The sequence below is a fragment of the Schistocerca gregaria genome, chromosome 8 (genome assembly GCF_023897955.1).
Source record: "Schistocerca gregaria isolate iqSchGreg1 chromosome 8, iqSchGreg1.2, whole genome shotgun sequence".
NCBI lineage: Eukaryota > Metazoa > Arthropoda > Insecta > Orthoptera > Acrididae > Schistocerca > Schistocerca gregaria.
In genome coordinates, this window is record NC_064927.1 from 157,421,011 (window position 1) to 157,433,659 (window position 12,649).

Here is a 12,649-nt window from a genome sequence, read left to right on the forward strand (position 1 = left end):
GACGCTCATGACAGTAGCTCGTGAACATTCGACTAGCTTCACCGTTTTCGAAATACTAGTTCACTGGCTCTGCGTAATAATAATTTGCCCTTTGTCAAAGTTTCTTATCTCAATGGATTTTCCCATTTGCAGTCAATATCTTCGCTAGGGTGATCCTCCGTTCGTCTCTGCTCCGCTAACATACTTTCTTTTTTATCGCGCCACGTGTCCACAAAACCATCAGACGACACCCAACGTCGCTATGGGCAGTAGTCATAATGTTTTGGCTAATCAGTGTATAGTGGCTATACCTTTCAGTTGTTTGCAGTACCAACATTGTAAGACGATGTTGGTTAGTGTTAGAAGTACAGATCAGTGCGTCAGCTAGCCTCTTGCCCTTGTACTTACTGGAATAGTTGCTGCCTCTCTTCAGAAGCCACATGTTGGTATGGACTCTATACAATTACCGCTACAGTGTGGTTCCATCCACTGTACCGTTATCTGTATCGTTGGGACTGGGAAGCCAGAGGGTGGAAACAAGAACATGTAGGTACTGAAAAACAAAAACTTAATGCTAATTATTTTTGAAATAATCTTCATAAAATATTATTTGTTTGGCGCATGAATTTGTAGTGTTTTTGATTTGCTTGTTGGTATCCCGGTTGCTACGGGTTTATTTATTGGTTGCCATTGTTTACTAGTACTCCAATCTTGCAGTTTGAGTTGAGATATTGTAATTTTGTCATTTGGGGATCTAAGAAGCTGCAGTCATGGACTGTGTGGCTGGTCCAGGCGGAGGTTCGAGTCCTCCCTCGGGCGCGGATGTTTGTCCTTAGGATAATTTAGGTTAAGTAGTGTGTAATCTTAGGGACTGATGACCTTAGCAGTTGTCCCATAAAATTTCACACACATTTGAACATTTTTTTTTCATTTGGAGACAGCGAGTTGAGCTGTGGACGCTAGAAAATGGAGTTTCAGTTGGAGATATCGGAACATTTCCGACACATTTTTCTGTTTGAGTTGAGTAGAGAGGGGCTAACAGAAGCAGAGGCAGCCAGAAACATTTGTTGATGCCACTGGACAGTTCACGCCCAGAAAATGGTTTTCTCGTTTTAAGGAGGACCGAGTTGATATCAGTGACTCAGCGTTCAGGAAGACCTTCAGCGTTTCACGAAGGTCGTTTAAGGGCATTAATCCCCGATTCACGTCAGTGTACTCCACAACTGACAAACGTGGTTTACTGTGATCATTCCACCATCGTGTGACATTTGCACGCAATGGGGAGGGTTGAAAAATAGGGTGTATGGGTACCGTATGCTCCAAGCCAAAATCATAAAAACCAGCTGGTGGCCATATGTGCATCTATGCTTGATCCTGTATAGTTAGTGGTGAAGAGAAATGGCATCTTTATGCCAACATAAGGTAAATAAAGAAATGGTCGAGACCAAACAAAGCAGCAACTCCCCGTAGAAAGACCAGCGTGAGACCACAAAAGGTAACGTTATGCATCTGGTGCTTGCTTCCTCGAGGTCTGAACTGATATTTATGAGCAAGAATTAAGACATCTTGTAGACGCAATCCACAACCAACGACCAGGAGGACAGCATGAAGTGATACTACTCTACGACAACGCCCACCCGCATTCTGCTAGACTGAAAAAAAAAGAAAAAAATACTGTACAGGGGCTGGGTTGTGAAGTCATTCTGCAACGGCCTTATTCTCCCGATCTTGCTCCCTCAAATTTTCACCTTTTCCACTTTCTATCGAACCGCCTTCAGGGAACTCACTTTCCGGATGAAAATGCAACCCGACCACGAGTTGACGAGTTCCTCCTCTGGAAATCAAGTGATTTCCACGGTGCGTAATGAAATACACTCCTGGAAATGGAAAAAAGAACACATTGACACCGGTGTGTCAGACCCACCATACTTGCTCCGGACACTGCGAGAGGGCTGTACAAGCAATGATCACACGCACGGCACAGCGGACACACCAGGAACCGCGGTGTTGGCCGTCGAATGGCGCTAGCTGCGCAGCATTTGTGCACCGCCGCCGTCAGTGTCAGCCAGTTTGCCGTGGCATACGGAGCTCCATCGCAGTCTTTAACACTGGTAGCATGCCGCGACAGCGTGGACGTGAACCGTATGTGCAGTTGACGGACTTTGAGCGAGGGCGTATAGTGGGCATGCTGGAGGCCGGGTGGACGTACCGCCGAATTGCTCAACACTTGGGGCGTGATGTCTCCACAGTACATCGATGTTGTCGCCAGTGGTCGGCGGAAGGTGCACGTGCCCGTCGACCTGGGACCGGACCACAGCGACGCACGGATGCACGCCAAGACCGTAGGATCCTACGCAGTGCCGTAGGGGACCGCACCGCCACTTCCCAGGAAATTAGGGACACTGTTGCTCCTGGGGTATCGGCGAGGACCATTCGCAACCGTCTCCATGAAGCTGGGCTACGGTCCCGCACACCGTTAGGCCGTCTTCCGCTCACGCCCCAACATCGTGCAGCCCGCCTCCAGTGGTGTCGCGACAGACGTGAATGGAGGGACGAATGGAGACGTGTCGTCTTCAGCGATGAGAGTCGCTTCTGCCTTGGTGCCAGTGATGGTCGTATGCGTGTTTGGCGCCGTGCAGGTGAGCGCCACAATCAGGACTGCATACGACCGAGGCACACAGGGCCAACACCCGGCATCATGGTGTTGGGAGCGATCTCCTACACTGGCCGTACACCTTTGGTGATCGTCGAGGGGGGACTGAATAGTGCACGGTACATCCAAACCGTCATCGAACCTATCGTTCTACCATTCCTAGACCGGCAAGGGAACTTGCTGTTCCAACAGGACAATGCACGTCCGCATGTATCCCGTGCCACCCAACGTGCTCTAGAAGGTGTAAGTCGACTACCCTGGCCAGCAAGAACTCCGGAACTGTCGCCCATTGAGCATGTTTGGGACTGGATGAAGCATGGTCTCACGCGGTCTGCACGTCCAGCACGAACGCTGGTCCAACTGAGGCGCCAGGTGGAAATGGCATGACAAGCCGTTCCACAGGACTACATCCAGCATCTCTACGATCGTCTCTATGGGAGAATAGCAGCCTGCATTGCTGCGAAAGGTGGATATACACTGTACTAGTGCCGACATTGTGCATGCTCTGTTGCCTGTGTCTATGTGCCTGTGGTTCTGTCAGTGTGATCATGTGATGTATCTGACCCCAGGAATGTGTGAATAAAGTTTCCCCTTCCTGGGACAATGAATTCACGGTGTTCTTATTTCAATTTCCAGGGGTGTAGTTACCCCAGCGTTGGCAGCCGTTGAAATAGTGAAGGAGAATATACAGGGTGATTCAAAAAGAATACCACAACTTTAGGAATTTAAAACTCTGCAACGACAAAAGGCAGAGCTAAGCACTATCTGTCGTCGAATTAAGGGAGCTATAAAGTTTCATTTAGTTGTACATTTGAAAACAGATCTGGAAACAGATGAATCTTTCGTTTCAAAGATTGTGTTTAGTGATGAAGCAACTTTCCACACTAACGGGAAAGTCAACCGTCGCAGTGTCTGTATATGGGGCACTGAGAATCCGCGTGAAACAACTCAGTATGAACGTGACTCGCCTAAGGTGAACGTTTTCTGTGCCATTTAAGCCAATAAAGTTTTTGGTCCCTTTTCTTCGAAGGTGCTACTGTAACTGGACTACAGTATCTGGAGATGTTAGAGAATTGGCTGTTCCCTCAGCTCGAACAAGAAGCTCAACAATTCATATTTCAGCAGGATGGAGCGCCACCACATTGGCACTTATCTGTCCGTAACTACCTGAACGTCAACTACCCGAGGCGATGGATCGGCCGCCAGGCAGCCCGTGACACAGCACTTCATCACTGGCCTCCAAGAAGCCCTGATCTTACCCCCAACGATTTTTTCTTATGGGGGTATGTTAAGGATATGGTGTTTCGGCCAGCTCTCCCAGCCACCATTGATGATTTGAAACGAGAAATAACAGCAGCTATCCAAACTGTTACGCCTGATATCCTACAGAGAGTGTGGAACGAGTTGGAGTATCGGGCTGATATTGCTCGAATGTCTGGAGGGGGCCATATCGGATATCTCTGAACTTGTTTTTGAGTGAAAAAAAACCTTTTTAAATACTCTTTGTAATGATGTATAACAGAAGGTTATATTATGTTTCTTTCATTAAATACACATTTTTAAAGTTGTGGTATTCTTTTTGAATCATCCTGTATTATTGATGGCTAAAGTCTCTGTGTTGTGTATCTGTTGTACTGGGTGATCAAAAAGTTAGTATAAATTTGAAAACTTAATAAACCACGGAATAATGTAGATAGAGAGGTAAAAATTGACACATGCGTGGAATGACATATGACATGGGGTTTTCTTAGAACAAAAAAAAAAAAAAGAATAACACCCCATATTGCTAGAAGCGTGAAAGATCTCTTACGCGCGTCGTTTGGTGATGATCGTGTGTTCAGCCTCCACTTTCGTCATGCTTGGCCTCCCAGGTCCCCAGACCTGAGTCCGTGCGATTATTGGCTTTGGGGTTACCTGAAGTCACAAGTGTACCGTGATCGACCGACATCTCTACGGACGCTGAAAGACAACATTCGAAGCCAATGCCTCACCATAACTCCGGACATGGTTTACAGTGCTGTTCCCAACATTATTCCTCGACTGCAGCTATTGTTGAGGAATGATGGTGGACATATTGAGCATTTGCTGTAAAGAACATCATCTTTGCTTTGTCTTACTTTGTTATGCTAATTATTGCTATTCTGATAAGATGAAGCGGCGTCTGTCGGACATTTTTTGAACATTCGTATTTTTTTGGATCTAATAAAACCCCATGTCATTCCAAGCATGTGTGTCAATTTGTACCTCTCTATCTACATTATTCCGTGATTTATTCAGTTTTAAAATTTATACTGACTTTTTGATCACCCAGTGTTTATAAAACTTATGGATAATGCTACGAACTTGTGCACCAACCTTATAATTAGTAAAGTAAATCCTTCGAAAAATTATTGCAATTTGGTTTCACGAATAGTACACAACAACTGCATTTTACGAAATTAATTTTATCGAATTAAAAATTTCTTCAGCACTTTTTGTCAAGTATGCTGAAACCATTGTCAACGTCAGTGTGAAATCAAATTACTCACAGGAGAATAATCACAAAATAAATGATCGTTAACAAGGAAGGGTTGCTTTAACATTTGAAAATTCTTTCATGTGCTCATTGCTGTATATTGTTATTTCAACTAGGAAATTTAAAACCTATTATTTTGTTTTATAATATTGTATCTGTAACTAAAAATAAGCAACTAATAGTAGGTGCATACCGTGTATACAGAAAGTGAGAAATATTCTGATTTGTGGAGTCATCAGCTTAATGATTACCCGTCTCGGCTGCCTGGTACATAAAGTTGAACAGTGAGTAGGCAGCTTTCAGCACCTGTGGAAAAAGGCAATACAAAATTATCTTACAGTAACTGTCACCCACGGCTGCCCTCAAATACCAGTAAAATGAAATGAAATATTCTTGTGGCCTTATTGGGTGCGAGGTACCGATCGGAACGTTGGTGCGCTTGGTGCAAGCTTTTTAGTTGGCGCCACTACTGCAGGTTATACTTTGGTGATGATAAAATGATGATGAAGACAAAACACACACTCAGTGTCCATAAATCCGTAAAAGTACGAGGGGATGGAGATCTATTCTAACAGCACGTTGCACGGCATCCCAGATATGCTCAATAATGTTGATGTCTGGGCACTCTGGTGGCAAACGGAGGTGCTTAAGCTCAGAAGAGTGTTCATGGCTCCGCTCTGTAGCAATTCTGGACGTGCGGGGTGTCGCACTGTCCTGCTGGAACTGCCTAAGTCCGTCGGAATGCATAATGGACATGAATGGATGCAGGTGATCAGAAAGGATGCTTACTTACGTGTCACCTGTTAAGTGTCGTACCTAGACGTATCAGGGGTTTCATATCACTCCAACCGCACACGCCTCACACCATTACAGGTTCTTCACCAGCTTGAACAGTCTCCTGCTAACATGCAGTGTCCATGGATTCATGAGATTATTTCCATACCCGTACACGTTCACCCGATCCATACAATTAGAAAAGAGACTCATCCTACTAGGCAACATGTTTCCACTCATCAACAGTCCAATGTCGGTGCTGACTGGCCCAGGCGAGGCGTAAAGTTTTGTGTCGTGCTGTCGTCATGGTTAAACAGGTGGGCCTTCGGCTCCGAAAGCCCATATGGATGAATTGTTCGCACGCTGACACTTGTTGATAGCCCATAATTGCAATCTGCAGTAATTTGCGGAAGGGCTGCACTTCTGTCACGTTGAACGGTTCTTTGCAGTCATCGTTGGTCCCGTTCTTGCGGGATCACTTTCAGGCGGCAGCGATGTCGGAGATTTGGTGTTTTACCGTATTCCTGATATTCACGGTAAAGCCGTGAAATGGTCGTTCGGGAAAATCCCCACTTCATCGCTACCTCGGAGATGTTGTGTCTCATTGCTCGTGGGCCGCCTTTGACACCACGTTCACTCACTTAAATCTTGATAACCCGCCACTGTAGCAGCAGTAGCCGATCTAACAACTTCCGTATCCGGCCTGTTTACATATCTCTGCATTTCAATACGCTTGCTTATGCCAGTTTCTTTGCCGCTTCAATGTATAAGGGTCGCGTGATGTTGAGTATCTAAAATCCCACGTGCTTGTGACTGATATAAATATGGAAGCATGGATTAAACACGAAGATGACTGTGTGAGCATTGTATTCATTACAATGAATGAGTTTATGGACAACTTACCAAACAATAAGAGCGTTTTCACAAGTATGATGAAGTTATAAAGTCAAAGAGTAAATACACACACCAAAAAAACTTTTACAGCGCCTCGGTTCCGAGAGTTCCGGAACCTGTACAGAAAATTAGAATAGAGATCAACATAAACATCATTTCCTCAATTTTTATTGCTCATGAAATCATACATTGCATGTTGTACCACCATACAGCGAGACCTTCAGAAGTGGTAGTCCAGATTGCTGTACACACCTGTACCTCTAATACCCATTAGCACGTCCTCTTGCACTGAGGCATGCCTGTATTCGTAGTGGCATACTATCCACTAGTTCATCAAGGCACTGTTGGTCCAGATTGTCCCTCAACGGCGATTTGGCGTAGATCCCGCAGGGTGGTTGGTGGGTCACGTCGTCCATAAACAGCCCTTTTCAATCTATCCCAGGCATGTTCGATAGAGTTCATCTCTGGAGAACATGCTGGTTACTGTAGTCGAGCGATGACGTTATCCTGAAGGAAGTCATTCACATGACATGCACGGTGAGGACGCGAACTGTCGTCATTGATGACGAATGCCTCGCCAACATGCTGCCGATATGATTGCACTATCGGTCGGAGGATGGTATTCACGTATCGTAGAGCCGTTACGGCGCCTTCCATGACCACCAGTGGCGTACATCGGCCCCACATAATACCACCCCAAAACACCAGGGAACCTCCACCTTGCTGCACTCGCTGGACAGTGTGTCTAAGGCGTTCAGCCTGACTGGGTTGCTTCCAAACAGGTCTCCGACGATTGTCTGGTTGAAGGCATACGCGACACTCACCGGTGAAGAGAACGTGATACCAGTCCTGAGCGGTCCATACGGCATCTCGCTGGCCCATCTGTACCGCTGCATGGTGCCGTGGTTGCAAAGATGGACCTAGCCATGGAGGTCGGGAGTGACGTTGCGCATCATGTAGCCTACTGCCCACAGTTAGAGTCGTAACATGACGTCCTTTGCACGAAAAGCATCATTCAACATCGTGGCGCTGCTGTCAGTGTTCATCCGAGCCATAATCCGTAAGTAGCGGTTATCCACTGCAGTAGTACCCCCTGGCGGCCTGAGCGAGTCATCGACAGTTCCTGTCTCTCTGTATCTCCTCCATTTCCGAACAACATCGCTTTGATTCACTCCGAGACGCCTGAACACTTTCCTTGTTGAGAGCCCTTCCTGGCACAAAGTAACAATGCGGACGGGATCGAACCGCGGTATTCACCGTCTAGGCATGGTTAACTACAGACAACACGAGCCGTCTACCTCCTTCCTGGTGGAATGACTGGAACTGATCGGCTGTCGGACCCCCTCCGTCTAATAGGCGCTGCTCATACATGGTTGTTTATGTCTTTCGGCGGGTTTAGTGACATCTCTGAACAAAGGAACTGTGTCTGTGATGCAATATCCGCAATCAGAGTCTGTCTTCAGGAGTTCTAGGAACCGGGGTGATGCAAAACTCTTTTGATGTGTGTAGGTTTGTCAAAGAGTAATTATTGTTCCTTATTTCGCGTTATATTCTTCAAATCAATAAATTTGTTGTACTGTACACTTTCTAACGTAGTCTGTGTTCCTATTCGGTGTTTAAGCTACCTTCATATCAGATTTCATCAAAATCGGTTCAGCGGTTTAGTCGTGAAAGCGCAACACACAGTTACTGTCACATTTTTAATATTACGCAAGTATAGATCAGCATGTTCACGAATTTTGCAGGAATTCACAGTGCGTAATTTAAATTAATGGCATAATTACTAGTGTCCTACTACGTAAGTGTATATCACGGATATTGTTAGAAAATAGTCTACCGTGTCAAGAACTACAAGGCAAAATAAAGTGAGCACCCAAGTAGCCGGCCGTTGTGGCTGAGCGGTTCTAGGCGCTTCAGTTCGGAACCGCTCTGCTGCTACGGTCGCAGGTTCGAATCCTGCTTCGGGCATGGACGTGTGTGATGTCGTGAGGTTAGTTAGGTTTAAGTAGTTCTAAGTCTAGGGAACTGATGACCTCAGATGCTAAGTCCCATAGTGCTTACAGCCATTTGAACCATTTTTTGAGCACCCAAGTGATATGATGTGAGGAACAATGGGTAGGGAAAACAGCAAGGACATTCTTGGGGATCGAAGCATTCAAATCTTGAATGGTTGTCCACTGCATTTTTATTCCATCAAAGTCAGGAAATAATCATGGGAGCAACTACTCTCACCTTAAAACCCCATATCTTTTACATAAACACTTACTACCGTCCTACCCAATTAACTATTGTTGTTCTTGTAGTCTCTGTCCGAAGATTTGTTCAGTGCAGATCTCCTTGCTAACCTTGTGCAAGTCAATTCCTGCATACATCTCTGCAGCAGACATCCATTCGAACCTACCTCCTATAGACTAGTCTTCGCCTCCCTCTACAATTTTTACCCTCCCAACCCTCCGTTTGCTACTAAATTGACCATTCCTTGGTGCCTCAGAAGGTTCCTATCAATTTACATACATCGTTTTTCAGTCGAGTTGTACCACACAGACATTCTCCCCCCGACTCGATTTAGTAGTGGTGGTTAGTGTTTAACGTCCCATCGACAATGAGGTCATTAGAGACGGAGCGCAAGCTCGGGTTAGGGAAGGATTGGGAAGGATATCGGCCGTGTCCTTTCAAAGGAACCATCCCGGCATTTGCTTGAAATGATTTAGAGAAATCACGGAAAACCTAAATCAGGATGGCTAGAGACGGGATTGAACCGTCGTCCACCCGAATACGAGTCCAGTGTGCTAACCACTACGCCACCTCGTTCGGTACTCGATTTAGTGTCTTCTTATTGTTTGTGTTATCTACTCATCTGATCTTCAATATTATTCTGTAATACCACTTTCAAAATCTTATATCTTTTCATATCTTTACTGTGTTTAATTTCCATACAAAGCAATACCCCCGATAAATAATTTTAGAAAAGACTCCTAATACGTGAACTGATATCTGATGTTAGCAAGTCTATTTCTCAGAAGAGCTTTCCTTGCTAATGCCAGTCTACATTTTATATTCCGATTACTTCTGCCATCATCAGCTATTTTGCTGTCCAAACAGCAAATTTCATCTACTACCTTTAGTATCTCCTTTCCACTCTAATTCTCTAAGAATCTCCTGATTTAACTGCATTCCACCGCCCTTGCTTAACTTTGGGTGATAATAATTGTGTCATCTGAAAACTTGTCGTCGAGAGTATGCACTGACCAGAACGCAATGCACCAATCAAGAAAGTTAACACATAGTGAAACAGACCTGGAAGAGGTTGATATAACTATACTACTAACAAAAGATGTGACCCTTAGACTGCCGTCAACAGCTCTGTCTCTCTTTTGAAACCTATGTGAAACTAATGCTTCTTCACACACAACGGAAATTCGTCACAGTGAAGCAAATACTTTAGAAATGCAACAGATTATATTTATGTTAAGGTTCGTTTAACCAGAACGGGGTTGTAGGAAGTCAGTGGTCTCAAAATTTTTGTTTTATCTAATTCACTGAACAGTCCGTAAAACTAAATGATCTTCTGAAAACTATTCCAAAATAAAGTGAGTGACTCTAAACTCTGTAGGATTCACGTTACCTGGGAGATTGGAAGATGTAAACGGATAAGACCTCTATATCTGGGAACTTCACAAAGTACATGAAATATTAAAACGTAAATAACCGACCAAACAAGGTGCGTGTCGAAATTAGTACGAGTACTCAGAAGGTGAGATACACTACGCTTCAACAAAACGTACAGTCTTCGGAAACAGCAAACAGGTGCCCATAAGCACCACGTTAGATACGGGAAACTAATCCCTTCGAACTCCAAGATCACACTCCACAAATTGTGCACAATTTTCAAAGGAAAAACGTATGCTTCTGTTAATATGACGAAAAATTATCTCCCTTCTCTATGTTAAAACAGATGAAAGTAATCGTAACTTCCCAGTTACCTTAGCAAAACGTACAATTCGAAATCATGAGATTGGTACAGCCTTCAAATGGTCTTTCTACATTGGCTATACGTGTCTGCCCCGTGCTTGGTAGCAGGGGTATTATTTCCGATTGGACTCGCTGTAAGTTTTAGAGAGCAATAACGACTTTTCCCACTCCAGGAAGGTAGCGGGACGGGATCCACTATGATGTACAAACAGGAAGGCGAATTTCACGCTCTAGCACCCTCGGTGTAAAGCTAGGCCACTGCTCTAGAGGTGCAGTGCACGCCACTTGCTAATCACTTAGGAAATGCCAGGTTAGTCTGACTTGTCTCCATCTGCTGAGAAAACGAATACCATGTGTCCCCCGTAAACTGTGTCGAACTCACACTACTTAAAATCGCGAAATCTTAGCAGAGCTGAATCCAAATTGCGAAGCGATATTGACAGCTGTGTCATAAACGTAACATAAGTTTTCAAGAAATTATCCATTCTGTTCAGATTATTTCCAGTCCTTTGCCGTCAGTCGTAGAATTACAATATCATCATCAAATTTTAAAGTTATCACGTTCATCGCAGTGACCGACGGCCTTACTTAACGACTGATAGCAGCGGAGTTTGCTTTGAGTTGTCGGTACTAACTCAGAATACAATGCGTGAAATAACCGCAGAAATCTATGCGGTACGTGCGATGAACGTATCTGTTAGGACAGTGCGTTCACGTGGTGAGAGGTAATGCCTGAAGTTTGGTATTCTCGGCACACTCTTGAGACTGTGGATCTCGGAATACTGGATTCCCTAACGATTTCCGAAATGGGATGTCCCATGCGTCTACCTCCCGATGTGCGCCCACAATTACGTCTGAAAACGTTTCACATGAATCAGGTGAGTAGAAATAACAGCTGCGCCAATGCACTGCCCTTTTATAGCTTGTGTACACTACACTACCGCCATCTATATAGCTGTATATCGCTATCCCATGACCTCTGCTACTTCAGTGTATAAGTACCCGGAGCTAAGAACTGCTTAATTCTGTCTAAAATTACAAGCACAGAGCTCGTTTCAACGACGCTAATAAAATACGACAAACGAACGTAGTTATCATTTGGCAGCAGAGATTCATTTGTACCGGGAGAGTAACATAAACGTATAGAAAGTTAAAAACCTCTGGATAAACAAATCACTCATAATGTTAATTTATTTTGAGCAGGAAAACTGGTTAGGATTTTGATAATATACACACTAATAAACCAAAACATAATGACCACAGCTCACAGACAGATTGATTGGTGCTTGTTGGTGTCGTCGGCACGAAACACATTAAAGAAGATATGTAAAATGGCCAAAGACGAATGGGTAGCCATCCTTACAACGATACGGTCCACAATTGTATGTAAGATGTCGTGGTCTCCTGACTTTCATTGATTACATATTCTGCCCTCACATTCATATTCCACACATCAATACGCTTCATTCGAACCCAAACTCGATAAGATAAAGTCAGTGTTGTATGAATTCATGTAAACGATATGCAAATAACTAATAAACCGCAAATGCGCACCAAGATTGAAATACTCGAGGCTGGCGTACACACACACATTCAAGACACAATGGTCGCAGGGGCTTTTAGTTCAGAAGACGCAAACCTCACGCTGGCGGGCCGGTCCCTTCAGCTTATCTATGTCAGCAGGTGACCGCCCATAGAGCAGACAGCGTTTACCCGAGTGAAAGGAAGAACGACCTCGTGTTCGGCTTGAAAGCAAATTCCGCTACATTGTGTGGGAGCGCCCAGCCTACGCATTCTTTACAAACAGAGCAGGCAGTTTCAGAGACTTTCACAGGGACAAAGCAAACGCTAAACGCCGATGC

At 44.7% G+C, this 12,649-nt stretch overlaps 1 protein-coding gene across 1 annotated transcript in view; it reads right to left on the minus strand.

Annotated features, from left to right (window-relative positions):
* Nucleotides 1-5,387: 5,387 nt before the first annotated feature.
* The window catches only part of LOC126285083 (putative odorant receptor 69a), a 44,299-nt gene continuing 37,037 nt past the window's right edge, over nt 5,388-12,649 (minus strand). The window contains exon 4 of the mRNA XM_049984407.1: nt 5,388-5,453. Within this exon, the coding sequence (XP_049840364.1) occupies nt 5,388-5,453 (66 nt within the window). The remainder of the gene's footprint in view (nt 5,454-12,649) is intronic.